The sequence below is a fragment of the Coffea arabica genome, chromosome 5e (genome assembly GCF_036785885.1).
Source record: "Coffea arabica cultivar ET-39 chromosome 5e, Coffea Arabica ET-39 HiFi, whole genome shotgun sequence".
NCBI classification, from domain to species: domain Eukaryota; kingdom Viridiplantae; phylum Streptophyta; class Magnoliopsida; order Gentianales; family Rubiaceae; genus Coffea; species Coffea arabica.
Genome location: NC_092318.1, coordinates 44,863,492 through 44,878,157, shown reverse-complemented (window position 1 = coordinate 44,878,157; position 14,666 = coordinate 44,863,492). Strand labels below are relative to the sequence as shown.

General features: G+C 36.8%; 2 protein-coding genes across 2 annotated transcripts; both read right to left on the bottom strand.

Moving 5' to 3' along the window:
* Positions 1-3,300: 3,300 nt before the first annotated feature.
* Positions 3,301-7,077, bottom strand: LOC113687498 (putative late blight resistance protein homolog R1A-3). Its single transcript, XM_027205097.1, has one exon. It carries the CDS (start codon positions 7,075-7,077, stop codon positions 3,301-3,303), a length of 3,777 nt encoding a protein of 1,258 aa, XP_027060898.1.
* Positions 7,078-10,446: 3,369 nt separating this feature from the next.
* LOC113687497 (putative late blight resistance protein homolog R1A-3) lies at positions 10,447-14,211 on the bottom strand. The gene has a single exon (XM_027205096.1). The coding sequence runs from the start codon at positions 14,209-14,211 to the stop codon at positions 10,447-10,449; it is 3,765 nt and encodes a 1,254-aa protein (XP_027060897.1).
* Positions 14,212-14,666: the final 455 nt, after the last annotated feature.

The window sequence follows — 14,666 nt, the reverse complement described above, 5'->3', positions numbered from 1 at the left end:
TTCGAAATATAGCACCACCAAAGTTCGTCTTACATTGTGAATTTGAATTTTATTTTTTCGATTCAAGTTTTTTCGTACAATTCCGGGCGAATTTTATAAAGTTGGAGAGATGAAATGGCACATGTAAACTAACAAGAAGGACATCATTGGCTAATAGATAAAGGCAAAAAGAAAGATAAAATTATTATATTACGACATGACAAATTGTTCTAATGATATAAGAAACCAATCTGACTTGAAGGAGGAGGCCTTGCATCTGCTTTCAATTTTAATTCTATTGCTTAACGTGCAGATTTCCATGGAAAATTGTCCTTTTTTTGTAGTGCTTTTCATTGGACAGGTTCATGAAGCTCTTCAACAGGCTGAGGTCTCCTCCGGTAAGGTCCTCGAAAACAAATTTTAAAAAGGGTGATATTAAATCCACACTCCTAAAATCTAAATTCACATCTTGTATAACTTTTAGGGATAATTTCAGATACCGCCCTTGAGTCCCTATCTAAGTCATGGTCTGAAACAATGGTAACCATTGTACATTTTCTTTTTTTCCCAAAAAAAAAAAAAAAAAGACCATAGTAATCATAACATCTACTTTGATATTAAACCTTCAAAATTTTCCTAGGGTTAATTTCAATAAACCCCTTTAAAAAGTAAATTTTCCTAAATTACCTCCCTGAACATTAATTGAACCGATCCACTCTTTGTGTTATTACAATTTTCACAATCAAGTACAATTGGATCAAAGAGCTCAATCTTTGGCTGAAATCAATATATGTGCAACACACATGGTTTGGTCAAGTGACCGCTAGTTACCCCACAAGTTAATCATCAAAATTTTATTTTGTGAAAAAAATTCCGAACACAGAAGAGGGATGCAATGCCATTCCTAATTTATTAATATAGTAAAAAGGAAGCATTTGTGTCCCTACCAAGAATTGAACACACAACCACCTACACAACAACACAAGCCCCTAACAAGAAAAAATTTAGTTACTTACCCTTGAAAAAATCAATCATGTGTACCATATATGGTTTAGTGTTATTACAATTTTTGCAATCAGGTATAATTGGATCAGAAAGCTCAATCTTTGGCTGAAATCAGTCATACACGTATGGTTTTGTCAAATGACCAAATTACCCTACACATTCTTCATTATCAAAATTTTATTTACTTAAGGCGTGTTTGATAAAACTAAAGTCTAAAAATTGAAATCTAAAGTTTGATATCTGAATTCATTAAACTATTAAATTGTTAAATATTAAATTAAATATATTTGAGTATATATCACATTCAGTGATAAGTGACTAGCTTATCACTTATTTTTCAGAGCAAATTTTGCCTAAAAAATTCAGTGCCACTTAATTAATTCGGATGTTCAATTTTTTGTTATCAAACGTGTCTAAACATATTAAGATTTGAATCTATTAAATTGAAGTGCTGAATTAAGTTATCAAACATGACCTTACTCTTGATGAAAAATCTTCTAAAACAATCTAGTTATTCCCCATAATGCCAAAATTCTATTTTGTGCTACTTTTTGTTTATTATCATAATTGAATTTTATTTCAATATATATATTAGCATATGTCTATTGTGTTTTATATATTAATTACAAATACCAATGTATCGAAAAACATAATTGTTAAGTACATTGTACTTTATTTTTTTGTAGTTTTAAAGTGTTATGAATGTTTAATTATCCAGAGTTCATGTTAACTATTTTATTTGCTAAATGTTTGTTCAAAACTTTAAAAGATTTCAAATAGCAAGAGAAGGGTAATTTGGTCAATTCATGGAATTATGTGCATATCAAACACATACCTTGTTAAGTCTAAAATTGAAATGTTCGATCCTACCTCTAAACGAAATGTATGTACCGTTACTCTTACGGCTCAATTGGATCAAGGAGGGTTTAAGGGAGTGACTTCCACCATATGCTATGTACACACTCTTTGGATTTTACTGTAGATAAAGCTATTAAAATTCTTGACCTGCAGTCAGGCCTTTATCTTATGATGGTTAATAGAATAGTTGAATTCCATTGAACCGAGGAGTAGTACCCTGTATTATACTGTTGTTAGTGTATCATGATGCATCTAGCTGGCGAGGGTTTTGTTGTTTCATTAATTACTATAATGAAATCATTAAGTGAGCAATGGGAACCTATCAGTGACAACGCGGTTTTGATCCATCTTTCAGATGAATTAGTCTGATAATCCTAGTCTGAAAAAATTGTTAATCCTGGTTAGAATCTTGGTAATCCTAATAATTCTAGTCTAGAAATGCAAGTTGCTCGAGCAAGAGTATTTTTAAGGCATTTAGTACCTTCTTGAGATTCTAAGGGTGCATTTGATAATTAATCAATTCTTATTATTGTGCTCGCGTTGGACGGCAGGAACGCTAAACCAAACAGATTTGAGATCGCTGGTTATATTGTTGAACCACGGGTAGGAGTTGGGAAGATTAGAACTTGAACAATTAGACTAAGAAATTGTACAAAAAGACAATGAAAAGGAGCTGTATAAATGATAATATTCAGATTTGGGATGTCAATGAATTTTAATCAAGGATTATATTGTACTGTTCAAGTTTGTTTGACTATTTTATCGAGTTCAAAATCATGTTCAAACTTGATTTACTTACTTGTCGAATGAAACTCAAAAGAGCATTTATTGAGTTGAGCTCAAGTGGCTTGAAATTTTTTGTTTATAAATTTTAATTTTATACTAATCAAACCGAATTTGAACCGAGTTTAAACAATTATCAAACATAAAACATTGTTCAAATTTATTTTGATTAGTTGCGGAACCAAAGTCGAATAAGTTTTTACCTAGTTGAACCCAATTTGAGTAGTAAGTAATTTGGTTTGTCTTTCAACCCTAACTTAGATTAGTTGATCACATTCATTCTTTTTGCAACAAATTACTAATGGTATGAAAAGATTGACTAAATTTGTAGTTATATCGCGGCTAATTGGTATTAATTTAAAGAAAGGGTAAAGTGCACCATAACCCACCAAACCAAAAGAAAATGTGCAACATTTTCTGGAAGCATAACTAAAATTGACAAACGCAAAAACAACTGCTTCATTCATTTGAATCTTTAAAAACAACAAATATCCAGGGAAATGATCTCACCCCACAGTTTGACACAAGACAAAGAACATTAAAACAACATGAATAACTTGATCTTGATGTTAGACTGATGCAACACAACCAGTTACAGTAAAAAAGTAAAAAAAAAAATATTGAGAAAAGTAAAATGAGTGAATTGGCTGCCCAAACTAAACATACTTGAGCACATTAGTCGTCCATTTCTCTGGATGAAATGCAGATCTTCAGATGAGTATTTCCCAAGTCCATTTGTTCCTCCTTAAGTGGCTTTATAAAACTTGCAGAGTAGGGACAATCAGACACCTCAATTATTTCAAGACTTGAATTCCCCAAACAGGGAGGGATCTCCTCCAAATAGTGACAGTCTTCCAAAATTAATTTCCTTAGACTTGGAAAACATTCCTCGCACTCAAAGGCGGTCCACTTGACAATATCCAGGGAAGCTAATTTCAAGAAACTAACTTTAGGGAACCCCTCTTCTTCCATGTTCCATTCTTCCCCCTCAAATGCTCCGCGAAGTAATTTGAGAACCTCAAGATTAGGTAGATTTTCGATTGCTGATATTTTGCTCCAAGGGAAGTAAAAGCGCGACAGAGTCAACTTTTTAATGGTGGAAGAGAATTGAAACTCAAACTGGCATTGAACATAACCTTTCGCCTTCAAAGTGAGTGATTCTAGTTGACTTAGAAAATCAAGTACTAGAATCTTGTCGGATGCACCCGAAGCAGGATAATCAGATTCAAGGAGTTCGATGCTGCATTTCAGCTTGCGAATATTGGGAAGCTTTCTCAATATCTTGTCCACGTTCTCCCATGAAGAAAGAATTGCGTCAGAGAAGGTAACCAAATTGCATAACTCTGCAGCATCGTCAAGATTGTTGGTGGGCAACCGAAAAGTAGAATAATATCTATACCTTCTCCTAATGTGCAAATGCCGTAGTTTCTTCATATTCCATATGGTATCTGGCAGCGAAACAATACGAGAAAATGTTCCCACAATGAAAGTTTCCAAGTTTGTTAGATTGGCTATGGATGATGGAATGGACTTCATGGTGCCTAGAACTGCCAGATAGCTCAGCTGAACAAGGAATTCTAGTTCTCTTGGTAAAGTAGAACCTAGACTTATGTGGCTCAAATCTAACACTCTAACAAGTTTAAAGATGCCAAAAATCAATGATAGATGGAACATCTTTTTTTTGTACCTTTCATCATGACTGAAGAATAGCAGAGAACGAATGGTGGGAGCAAATAATCTGGACTTGCAAAAGTGTTCTGGCTCAGAGTGAATGCATAGGCGGCGTAGGTTGTGTTGCATACTGAATGCCTGCAGTTCATCATACCCACTTACCCGCTGAAAAAATTTTTCTTCTCTGGCTCTTCTCACACAAAACTCATGTAACAGGTCGTGAATACTACAAGTTTTGATCCCACCAGTGGATCTTCTTTTAGAAACCGTGATTAAGCTTCTGCTTATTAGATCCATGATGTAATCATCTGCCACATCCTCTGCACTCTTGAACTGACTTTTCTGGGCAAATCCTTCAGCGACCCATAACCAAATCAACTTATCAAGATTGTGTTCATGGTCCTCTGGAAATGCTCCAAAGTACAGGAAGCATGGCTTCAAATTATCTGCTAAGTTGTTGTAACTCAGCTCTAGTGTAGCAGTGCATTGCTCTGTACTAGAAACAACGCTCGAACTTAAACTTTCTACAACTTCTTTCCAACCTTGTCTGTCCACATTTTTAAGAATTCCAGCAAGAATGATAATTGTAAGTGGTAGCCCTTGACAAATTTCCACGATCTGCATTTGAAGTTCACATAATTCTGGAGGTGGCAAATTTCCAGGAAATAACTCTTTTGTCAGCAAATCCCAACTCTCATCATGAGTGAGTGGACGAAGACGGTGAGGTTCTTTGTCAAGTTTATCTTGTGGAGCAATATCATGATATCGACTTGTGAAGATAACTCTACTTCCATCTCCATTATCAGGGAATGTGGCTTGCAATCCGTTCCATGCTTCAGTCTCCCATATATCATCCAAAATAATGAGGTATCTATTCTTCTGCAACCGTTTTTTGACTTCTAATGCCAGATCTTCTTCGCTCATCTCAAAATATTTGTCAGGAAGCTTGGAATCTAGAGAAGTCAAAATTTGAAGCAACATATGTTTGTTGTGATAATCTTGGGAAACAGTACACCAAGCACGCACGTGAAAATGAGACATCACATTCGAATCATTGTAAACCTTTTTAGCCAAAGTGGTCTTACCAAGTCCTGGCATACCTACAATTGGAACAATTTGCACCTGGTTTGATCCTCTTCTGAGTCGATTGATTATAGATGCCGCCTCATCCTCGATTCCTACCACCAAGTCATTGATTGTTGGCTTAAATACCGGTGACGGCTGGTGATTGAGTGTCTTGGTAACTTCCTTAACCTTGACATCAAGTCTTTTGCTATCAGAAATCTTCAAGGCCTCAGATTTGATGATCTTAATTTCTTCTACAATGGAATCAAATGAAATTGAAGAAGAATCTACAATATCCCCAACTAGTAAGGAATCCACGAGAAACTCCACCCTGTATGCCAAGTACACCACGCGATCCCAAAGTGATTGGAGCTCCTCATCTTCATTGCACAAATCCACAATTTTCCCCAAGAAAGAGGGAAAGAAGGCAAGCTCTTCCTGGACTGTTTGAACTCTATGATTTACAAGAGCAGCTGTGCCAGCCTCAGGACTTTTCAGATCCATCATATACTTTAGAAGAGAATCAACAAAGCCCAACTCATTAGTTTTGGGAAAGTTGAATGGTGATGTTCCTGGACATTCCTCTGCAATTGTTGCCTTTATGAGCTTAATCCTTTCCAGCAGATCTAAAGGCACAAGATCCATTTCCTTGACCCATCCATCATTGATTGCATTCAGAGAAAGAGTTAAAAAAACAAGTCCCGCATCGCAGATCACGAGTCCAGTAAGATCTCTCATTTTCTCATTAAACTTGTTGGGCTTCTCCTTCTCCTTCAAAATGGTTCTTAGAGATCTTAGTCCATCACAAAGCATTTGCAGTTGATCCTTAATAGAGATCATACGACAAGTACCAGACTTGAGCATCCACCAAATATTACATAGGAGAGAATCAATGATCTCCCGCAATATCTGCTCATCTGCTTCCACATATGATCGTGCTGATAACTTTGAAGCAATCAGAGCCTGGACACAGGTCTCATGGACATGGGATTCCACAGGAATGATCTTCTGCAGCCCTTCCATCGTAGCATCCCTAATTGATAAGTACAGTTCATCATCTGCGCCAAAGCACGACCAGTAACTGAGGCATGCTGCATTGACAGCGATAAGTTCAGTGTGAGCCAATAAAGGTCCCAATTGCTCATCTTTAATCCCGTGCAGTGCAACGAAACTGATGAAGTTCTTCAAGAACGCCAGCTTCTCTTCAAGGCCTTCGGTTGGTCCTTCTACAGCTTCAAACAGAACACCTATATCATAATGATCGTCCCTAAAACTCTCCAGAAGATAATCCATGAATTCGATAAGGTCTTCTGTTTTCATCAGTGAATTGTTACTAGACTGCTTTAACGAGCGATATGAGAAAACGAAGTACCACCCCTTTATATCTTCATCGGAAGGAAAGTCTGCCATACAATCAAAGACCAGAGTCCGCAGATCGTTGGCAGAAACTCGACCTTCCAGTTCCAAACGAAGACAAAATGAATGGATCTTCTCTCCAGTTTTGGAAATGGCAGCTTCAGTGCCTAATAGAAGAGCTGCTAGATTTTCGTCATCATTGTTGCCCCACTTTCTCGCACTCATGAGGAATGGTCTCAAAATTCTTAGCCCCCCTTTCAGGCTTGCGAAATCATGATCTGTATAGTCTGGACATTTGTTCTCCAGCAACTGCATATCATCCAAGATGGAAGAAATGCATGTAAGACTACTGGAGGCCATCTGGTGAAAGGAAGATTGATAAGGGAACCAAAAGTCAATCCAATTTAGAGATGGATTGAAATAACTCCTATATTTTTTAAAAGAGAGCAGAGAGAGAGAGAGAGAAATCAAAGTTACTCAAGAAATTAGTAGTGCCTATATAGTCACTACTGGAAACTAGGAAAACTCTCGAGTTTGGAAGTAAGATTGCAGGTTCATTGATAGCTTCCAACCATGTTGGTTATGGATGCTTGGCGAACATATAGTTATTAGATTTTTCTTTATCCTGTTCTTAGCTGGACGTAGTTATTTAATTTTGCCATCATAGAAGAAATGGAGAGCTTCTGAATTATTGGGCTCTGCACTGACATTATTTTATCCAAAGTCAATGAACTTGCCTTCGGGTTTAGTAATCAACCTGTACATATGTACATGTAGCCTCACTGATGTAGTTTTCCTTTTCTTTTATTTATTTATTTATTTCTTTTTAGGGATTTATTTATTTTTGATCCCATCCCCGATAACTTTTTTTTTTTCTTTTTTAGCTCCTACCCTCCTTCGTATCATTTCTATCCCCAGCTATGATTCTAACTGCAAACCTGACAACAAGGAGACTTTTTAAGAGTCATTTCCAAAATTCTAAATCTTGAACCTGAATAATGGGAAAACTCTAAGAGTTCTCCATTGGCCATTCGATCAATTTAGTAGTTCTATTCCCGACAACTTGCTGAATGCGACTGGAAAATTTTAATTTCCAATTTGAAGGTTACCAATCAGTGATGAGAAATTATTATATTACAACATGGCAAAATTTTTATTGATGTAAGCAACCAATCTGACTTGAAGAAAGAGACTTTGCATCTGCTTTCAATTGTGTGATTCAATTAGTTTACGTGTAAATTTCCATGAAAACTTATCTCTCTCTTGACCTTTTCTAAACTGAAGTCTAGAAATTCGGCTTTTATAAACCTAATCCCAGAAGAAACCTCAAAAGCCGGCAACTCTTGAGGTCCTCCCAGGGACTTATAAACCAAACCCAAACCCCCCCAGAACCGATGTGGGATGGCAAACCCCACAAGGGCAAGCCAGTATGAAAACTTATCTCTCTCGATCACCCTTTTCCATCCCTCTCGGGCTCAGTAATTTAAAAAAATATATATATGAAAGCTAGCTAGATCTTTATGATTATTATTTTGATCAATATACAATATGGGCAGACCAAATGAGGCCAGGTAGACCGTTGACTTGATTTGATTCAAGGGCCAGAGAGTCTTCTATGCTGCTGATTTGAACTCAAATCAACGGGCTGAATGAGGCAAAATCTATTAGGCCTCATTTCGACCATGAAAAGCCCAATGCAGTTGACTTGAAATCACACCAGCCTCTTGCGGTCTTACCTAGCGGTAGCTTACGTTAAATATGGAAAGGGATAAATATAGTTTTGATTTCTAAAATTTGACACTTCTGAAACTTTAGTCCTAAAGTTTTGATTAAAACAAAAAATTGATTCCGTACAGTTTCCGTAAAAACATATCCAGTACTCGGGTTTTCAATTTGAAACTCTTTTCTTTTTTTTCTTTCTTGTAAGCGGGAGGTATTGAATTCAGGATCTCCTACTTATAATTCCTCTCACCTTACTACTCAACCTAAATTTGAAACAAAATTAGGACAATTGAAGGATTTTTGTCAATTATAAACAGAATCAAATTCATTAAATTGATTTTATAGAAGAAGACGCAAAACAACGGTCAATTTTAACACAATAAGAATAATTCACATCATGACACGTGAGTCACTAATTAATTAGGAAAGTAGAAAAAAAAGGTTTGTTAAACTAAATGCAAAAATTGAGCGTTAAGGTCTTTGGCTTGGGGTCATTGGGTTTAAATTAGAAAATGAGTTTTGGATCGATGAACTGAGTGATCCAACTGGTTTCAATTATTTAGCTTAACTAATTTTTTTTATTGATTAATTAGTTACTCACGTGTTAACACGTGAGTTACTAGTCCTTAAGTTTGTCGTTCGGATTTAGCCGCTATTTTACTTTTTTATTATTAAATTCAATAAATGGACACATGACTAGATTTTATCAATAATTGCAAACATATTTTCACTTGTTTAGAATCTACTTTAAAATCAAGACATTGGGGGACCAAAATTTTCCTTGCCGAAACTTTAGGGATTAAAGCTGTGTAGGTGCTAAATATGGGACTAAATTTGTTTTCATTAAAACTTTAAGGATTAAAATTGCATAGGTACTAAATATTGGAGACTAAAATTGTATTTTTTCCATATGAATATTTCCAAGTTGCACAAGCGAGAAATTATGAGTAACATATTGGCATTGGTTTGGGGCAAATTCTTAGGTGACAATGACGCTAGTATTTTTCACTGCTCCCTAAGGATAATAAAATTACATAATGATGAGTGCTCAGAAGCGAGTGGTGATTGGCTTGTTCTGCATTGCCAAATTTTACAGTAAGAAAATTGTGGTGTGACCATTAAAAATTTTAAACATTAGGGTGTGTTTGGCAAATGATCTTGTGCCATGTTTTGAAAAACAATACTTTTTTTTCCTACTACATCAACTACAGAAACATGTCAAAAAATACACTAAAACACCCAATAAAAATACAAAAAAGACAAAAGTTATTATGGTTTTTAGATGTTATGCTATAATAACCTTTGATTTTTTAACATTTTTGCAAGTATGAAATATTACAATTAATTATAATTTGATAACTTTTTTTTTATCTTATATTTACATATATGGAAAAAGGGTATGATACAAGTCTTTGTTGTTCTATACAGTATACATTACTACTAAAATACATATTTATCTTAATAAAAGTCTTCAAATTTTATCATCGATTGAAATATTAACGTTGAAGAATACTCCAAGCAAAGTTCATTATATCTTTTGTATTTTTGTAGACAAATACAACCAATCTTTAGAGTATTTGAAAATTGTACAAGTTATACTAGCGAAATTATACTAAACGAGTATAATATTAGTTCTTACTATGGTTAATGGATCAATTGCTTATTGGAACAAAATTTCTAATTGGATGAAAAAATCGTATTTATAGTGCATCTGAGCAGTATTAACTCAAATAAGTTGTGAAACATTTTTGGAATCATAACTAAAGTTTGAGAGGAAAAAAATCCAGCAGCTTCATTGATCTAAATCTTTAGAACAACATAAAAACTGGGAAGTGATCCTACCAACACTGACTTGAGACAGAATAGAGAATATTGAAATGGCATGAATAATCTTGATGCTAGACCGATGCAACAAAACCACCAGTAGTACAAAAGCAATGGATTTAAAAGAAAAACAACATGTAAAATGAGTAAATTGGCTGCCCAAACTAGACATGCTTGAGAAGATCAGTAATTCATTTTAGAGGATGAAATGTGGATCTTCAGATCAGTGTTTCCCATGTCCATTTGCTCCTCCTGAAGTGGCTGTATGAAACTTGCAGAGAAGGGACAATCAGAGGCCTCAATTGTTTCAAGAGTTGAGCTCCCCAAACCAGAAGGGATCTCCTCCAAAAACTGACAATCTTCCAATACTAATTTCCTTAGACTAGGAAAACAGTCCATGTACTCGGAGGCTGTCCAATTGACAATATCCAGGGAAGCAATTTTCAAGAAACTAACTTTAGGGAACCCCTCTTCTTCTTCCATGTTCCATATTTTTCCCTGAAAGGCCCCATCGAGTAATTTGAGAACTGGAAGATTGGGTAGATTTTGAATTTCTGATATTTTGCTCCAAGGGAAGAGAAAGCCGGATAGAGTCAATTTTCTAATTGTCAAAGGAAATTGAAACTCAAACTGGCATTGAACACCTGTATGGTTAATGAACTTGAGAGTGAGTGATTCTAGTCCACTTAAGAAGTCAAGCGCTAGAACCTTGTCAGCTGAATCCCTAGAATCATTAGCCTCGTAGAAACTGCATTTGAGCTTGTGGATATTGGGAAATTTTCTAAACATCTTGTCAATGGTATCCCAAGAAGGAAGCATTACTCTGGACAACGTATTCAAATCACACAAATGTTCAGCATTCTCAAGATTGTAGGTGGGCAACTGAAGCTCACAATATTCATCTAGGCAGTCGCCTTTTAATACCAAGTGCCTCAGTTTCTTAAGATTCCATATAGTATCTGGTAGTGAGACAGCGCTATCAAACGTTTCCAGAATTAAAGTTTCCAGATTCAAGAGATTGGACATTGATGATGCAATTGACTCCAGATCTCCAACAACTGCCAGGTACCTCAAGTGAACAAGTAATTCCAGTTCTCTAGGAAAAGTAGAACCTAGATTTAATTGGCTCAAATCTAACACTTTTACAAGTTTGATGGCAACAAGGAATGGTATGTCAGTAACAGTAGGTTGGTAGCTTTCATGATTATTGAAGAATAGTAGAGAACGGATGGTGGGAGCAAATAACCTGGACTTGCAAAAGTGTCCTGGATTAGAGTTGATGCATAAGCGGCGTAGATTGTGTGGCACACTGATAGTATATAGTTCATCATACCCGCTCACCAGCTGCACAAAATTTTCCTGTCTGCCTTTTCTTACACAAAACTCATAAAGCAAATCGTGAACACGGCAGGTTTTGACTCCACCAATGGATCTTTGTTTGGAAACCATGACTAAACTTCTGTTAATAAGAGCCATCATGTGATCATTTGCCACATCCTCTGCGCTCTTGAACTGAGTTTTTTGTGCAAATCCTTCAGCCACCCATAACCAATTCAACCTCTCTGTAGCGTGTTCATGATCTTCAGGAAACGCTCCAAAGTATAGAAAGCATGGCTTCAAATAATCTGGTAAATTGTTGTAACTCAACTCTAATGCAGCAGTGCATTGTTCTGTACTAGAGAGCATGCTCGAGTTTAAACCTTCCACTACCTTTTTCCAACTATATTGGTCCTCATTTGCTAGAATTCCAGCAAGAATGACGATGGTAAGTGGTAGTCCTTGACACATTTCCACGATTTGCATTCGGAGTTCGCATAATTCTGGAGGAGGCAAGTCTTTTCCAGGAAATAACCTTTTACTTAGCAAATCCCAACTCTCATCAGGAGTGAGTGGACGAAGGAAATGAGGTCCTTCATCAAGTTCACCTCTCGGAGCAGCAAGATCACGATTTCGACTTGTCATGATCACTCTACTTCCATTTCGGTTATCAGGAAATGATGCTTCCAATGCGTTCCATGCTTCAGTGTCCCATATATCATCCAAAACAATGAGATATTTTGTCCTTAGCAAACCTCTTCTGACTTCTGCAGCCAAATCTTCTTCAGACATCTCAACAAATTTGTCATGAAGCTTGGTATGAATAGAAGTCAAAATTTGAAGCAACAGATTTTTCTTGTAATACGTTTGAGAGACAGTACACCAAGCACGTGCATAAAAATGCGACATAACTGAAGAATCATTGTAAACTTTTTTGGCTAATGTAGTCTTACCAAGTCCTGGCATACCTACAATAGGAATTATTTGCAGTTGGGATGATCCTCTTGTGAGTCGATTGATTATTGAGGTTGCCTCATCCTCCAATCCCACCACCACATCACTGATTATTGGCTTGCTTGACTGTGGTGGCATGTGATTTAGTGACTTCGTAACCTCCTTAACTTTGAGATCAAGTCTATTGCTCTCAAAAATCTTCATGGCCACAGCTTTGATGATCTTAAGTTCTTCTACAATAGAATCAAATGATATGGAAGAAGAATCAAGAACATCTCCAACTAGTAAGGAGTCGATAAGAAACTCTGCCTTGTATGCCACCTCTACAACACGGTCCCAAAATGCTTGGAGCTCCTCATCTTCATTGCGCAATTCCACAATTTTCTCCAAGAAAGGGTGTAAGAAGATAAGTTCTTCCTGTATTGTTTGAATTGGATAGTTTACAAGAGCAACAGAACCAGCCTCAGAACTAGTCAGTTCCATCATATATTTTTGAAGAAAAGCAATAAAGCCCAACTCATTGGTCCTAGGAAAGTTGGATGATGATGTTTCTGGACGTGTCTCTGCAACTGCTGCCTTGATAAGCTTGAGCCTTTCCAGAAAATCTTGGTAAGACACGAGATCCATGTCCTTTAGCACTCCGTCTTTCTCGGCATTGAGAGAAATAGAAAAAGCTACGAGTCCCGCATCACATAGCACAAATCTAATTAGATATCTCATTTTTTCATCAAACTTGTTAAGGTTCTTCTTGAGAATGGTTCTGAAGGATATTAGTCCCTCAAAAAGCAGTCGAAGTTGATCCTTCAGAGAGATCATAAGACAAGCTCTGGTCTTTATTATCTCCCACAGATAAAATATAAGAGAATTGATGAAGCCTCTCAATACATGCTCATCTGTTTCCGCGTATGATTGTCGTGATAACTTTGAAGCTATCAGGGCCTGGACACAAGTCTTATGGACTTGCGGTTCTGCATAAATAATCTTCTGCAGCAGGTCCGAGGTATCATCCTTGATAGACATGGACTCCTTACAGAACCACGCAAAAGAGAGGGATGCTGCATTGACAGCGACAAATTCAACCTGACTCAATAAAGGTCCCAATTGCATATCTTCAACTCCATGAAGTGTGACAAAACAGATGAAGTTTTTCAAGAATGTTAGCATCTCTTCAAGGGCTTCAGCCTGTTCTCTAAAACTGTTGTACAGATGCATTGAGTAAACAATATCATTTAGATTCTCCCGAAGAGAGCCCATGATTTCCATAAGGTCATCTTTCTTTACCTGGGAATTACTAGACTGCCTTGATGACCAATCGGAAGAAACCAAGTACCATTCCTTGATTTCTGGGTGGAAAGATCTTAAACCACTGGGCACAACTCCTAAATCGCGGATACGATATGTATAGCCCACAGTAAAATTGTAGGTGGTGAAAATCAGCCGTCCCTGCTTGGAAATGGCATCTTTCATCCTAACTACCAGTGCTCCTAGAACTGCATCATCATCGTCGCCCCATTTTCTCACGCACAGAAGAAATGTTCTGAATATTCTTAGATGCGCTTCCAGGTCTGTCAACCTAAGGAGCTCCTCCACCCATTCTGGAGATTTTGGGCAGCTGTTCTTCAGGAACTGCAGATCTTTCAAGACGGCTGAAATGGAAGTAAGGCAACTGGAGGCCATCTGACAATAAGGATGATAAGTTCAATATAGAAATGGAAGAAGTCGATGAATATTGCTCGGAATAATGAAAACAGTCTTTACAGTTTACAACTCTTCTCTTCCAGCAATTGGGAAAAGCTCTAAGCTTAGAAAGTCAACTACAGACAGGGGCTGAGTTATCCTTTGCCTTGTGGGAGCACACTGGGGAGATTATTCAAGGAGAAACAGGTTATACTTCTATTTGGAAAGGGGGGAGCATTGTCAAGTGCCAAAATCGGGACATAACACCGTCATGCCTACAATCAAAATTAAAATAGCTAAAATTTTGTACATGTGAACTTCTAAATTTCCCTCAATTGTGGGGTGGGAGGTCAAGGATTCATCTAAATTTTGTACATCTAACCAACTTCCTTTAGTAGAGTTGGCCACCACATTAATTGTGGGGTGAGAGGTCAAGGGTTCAAATCTTGCCTCCC

Bases quoted from the DNA above. Each gene is read 5' to 3' on its own strand.
- LOC113687498 (XM_027205097.1), bottom strand. From the start codon at position 7,077: ATGGCCTCCAGTAGTCTTACATGCATTTCTTCCATCTTGGATGATATG.
- LOC113687497 (XM_027205096.1), bottom strand. From the start codon at position 14,211: ATGGCCTCCAGTTGCCTTACTTCCATTTCAGCCGTCTTGAAAGATCTG.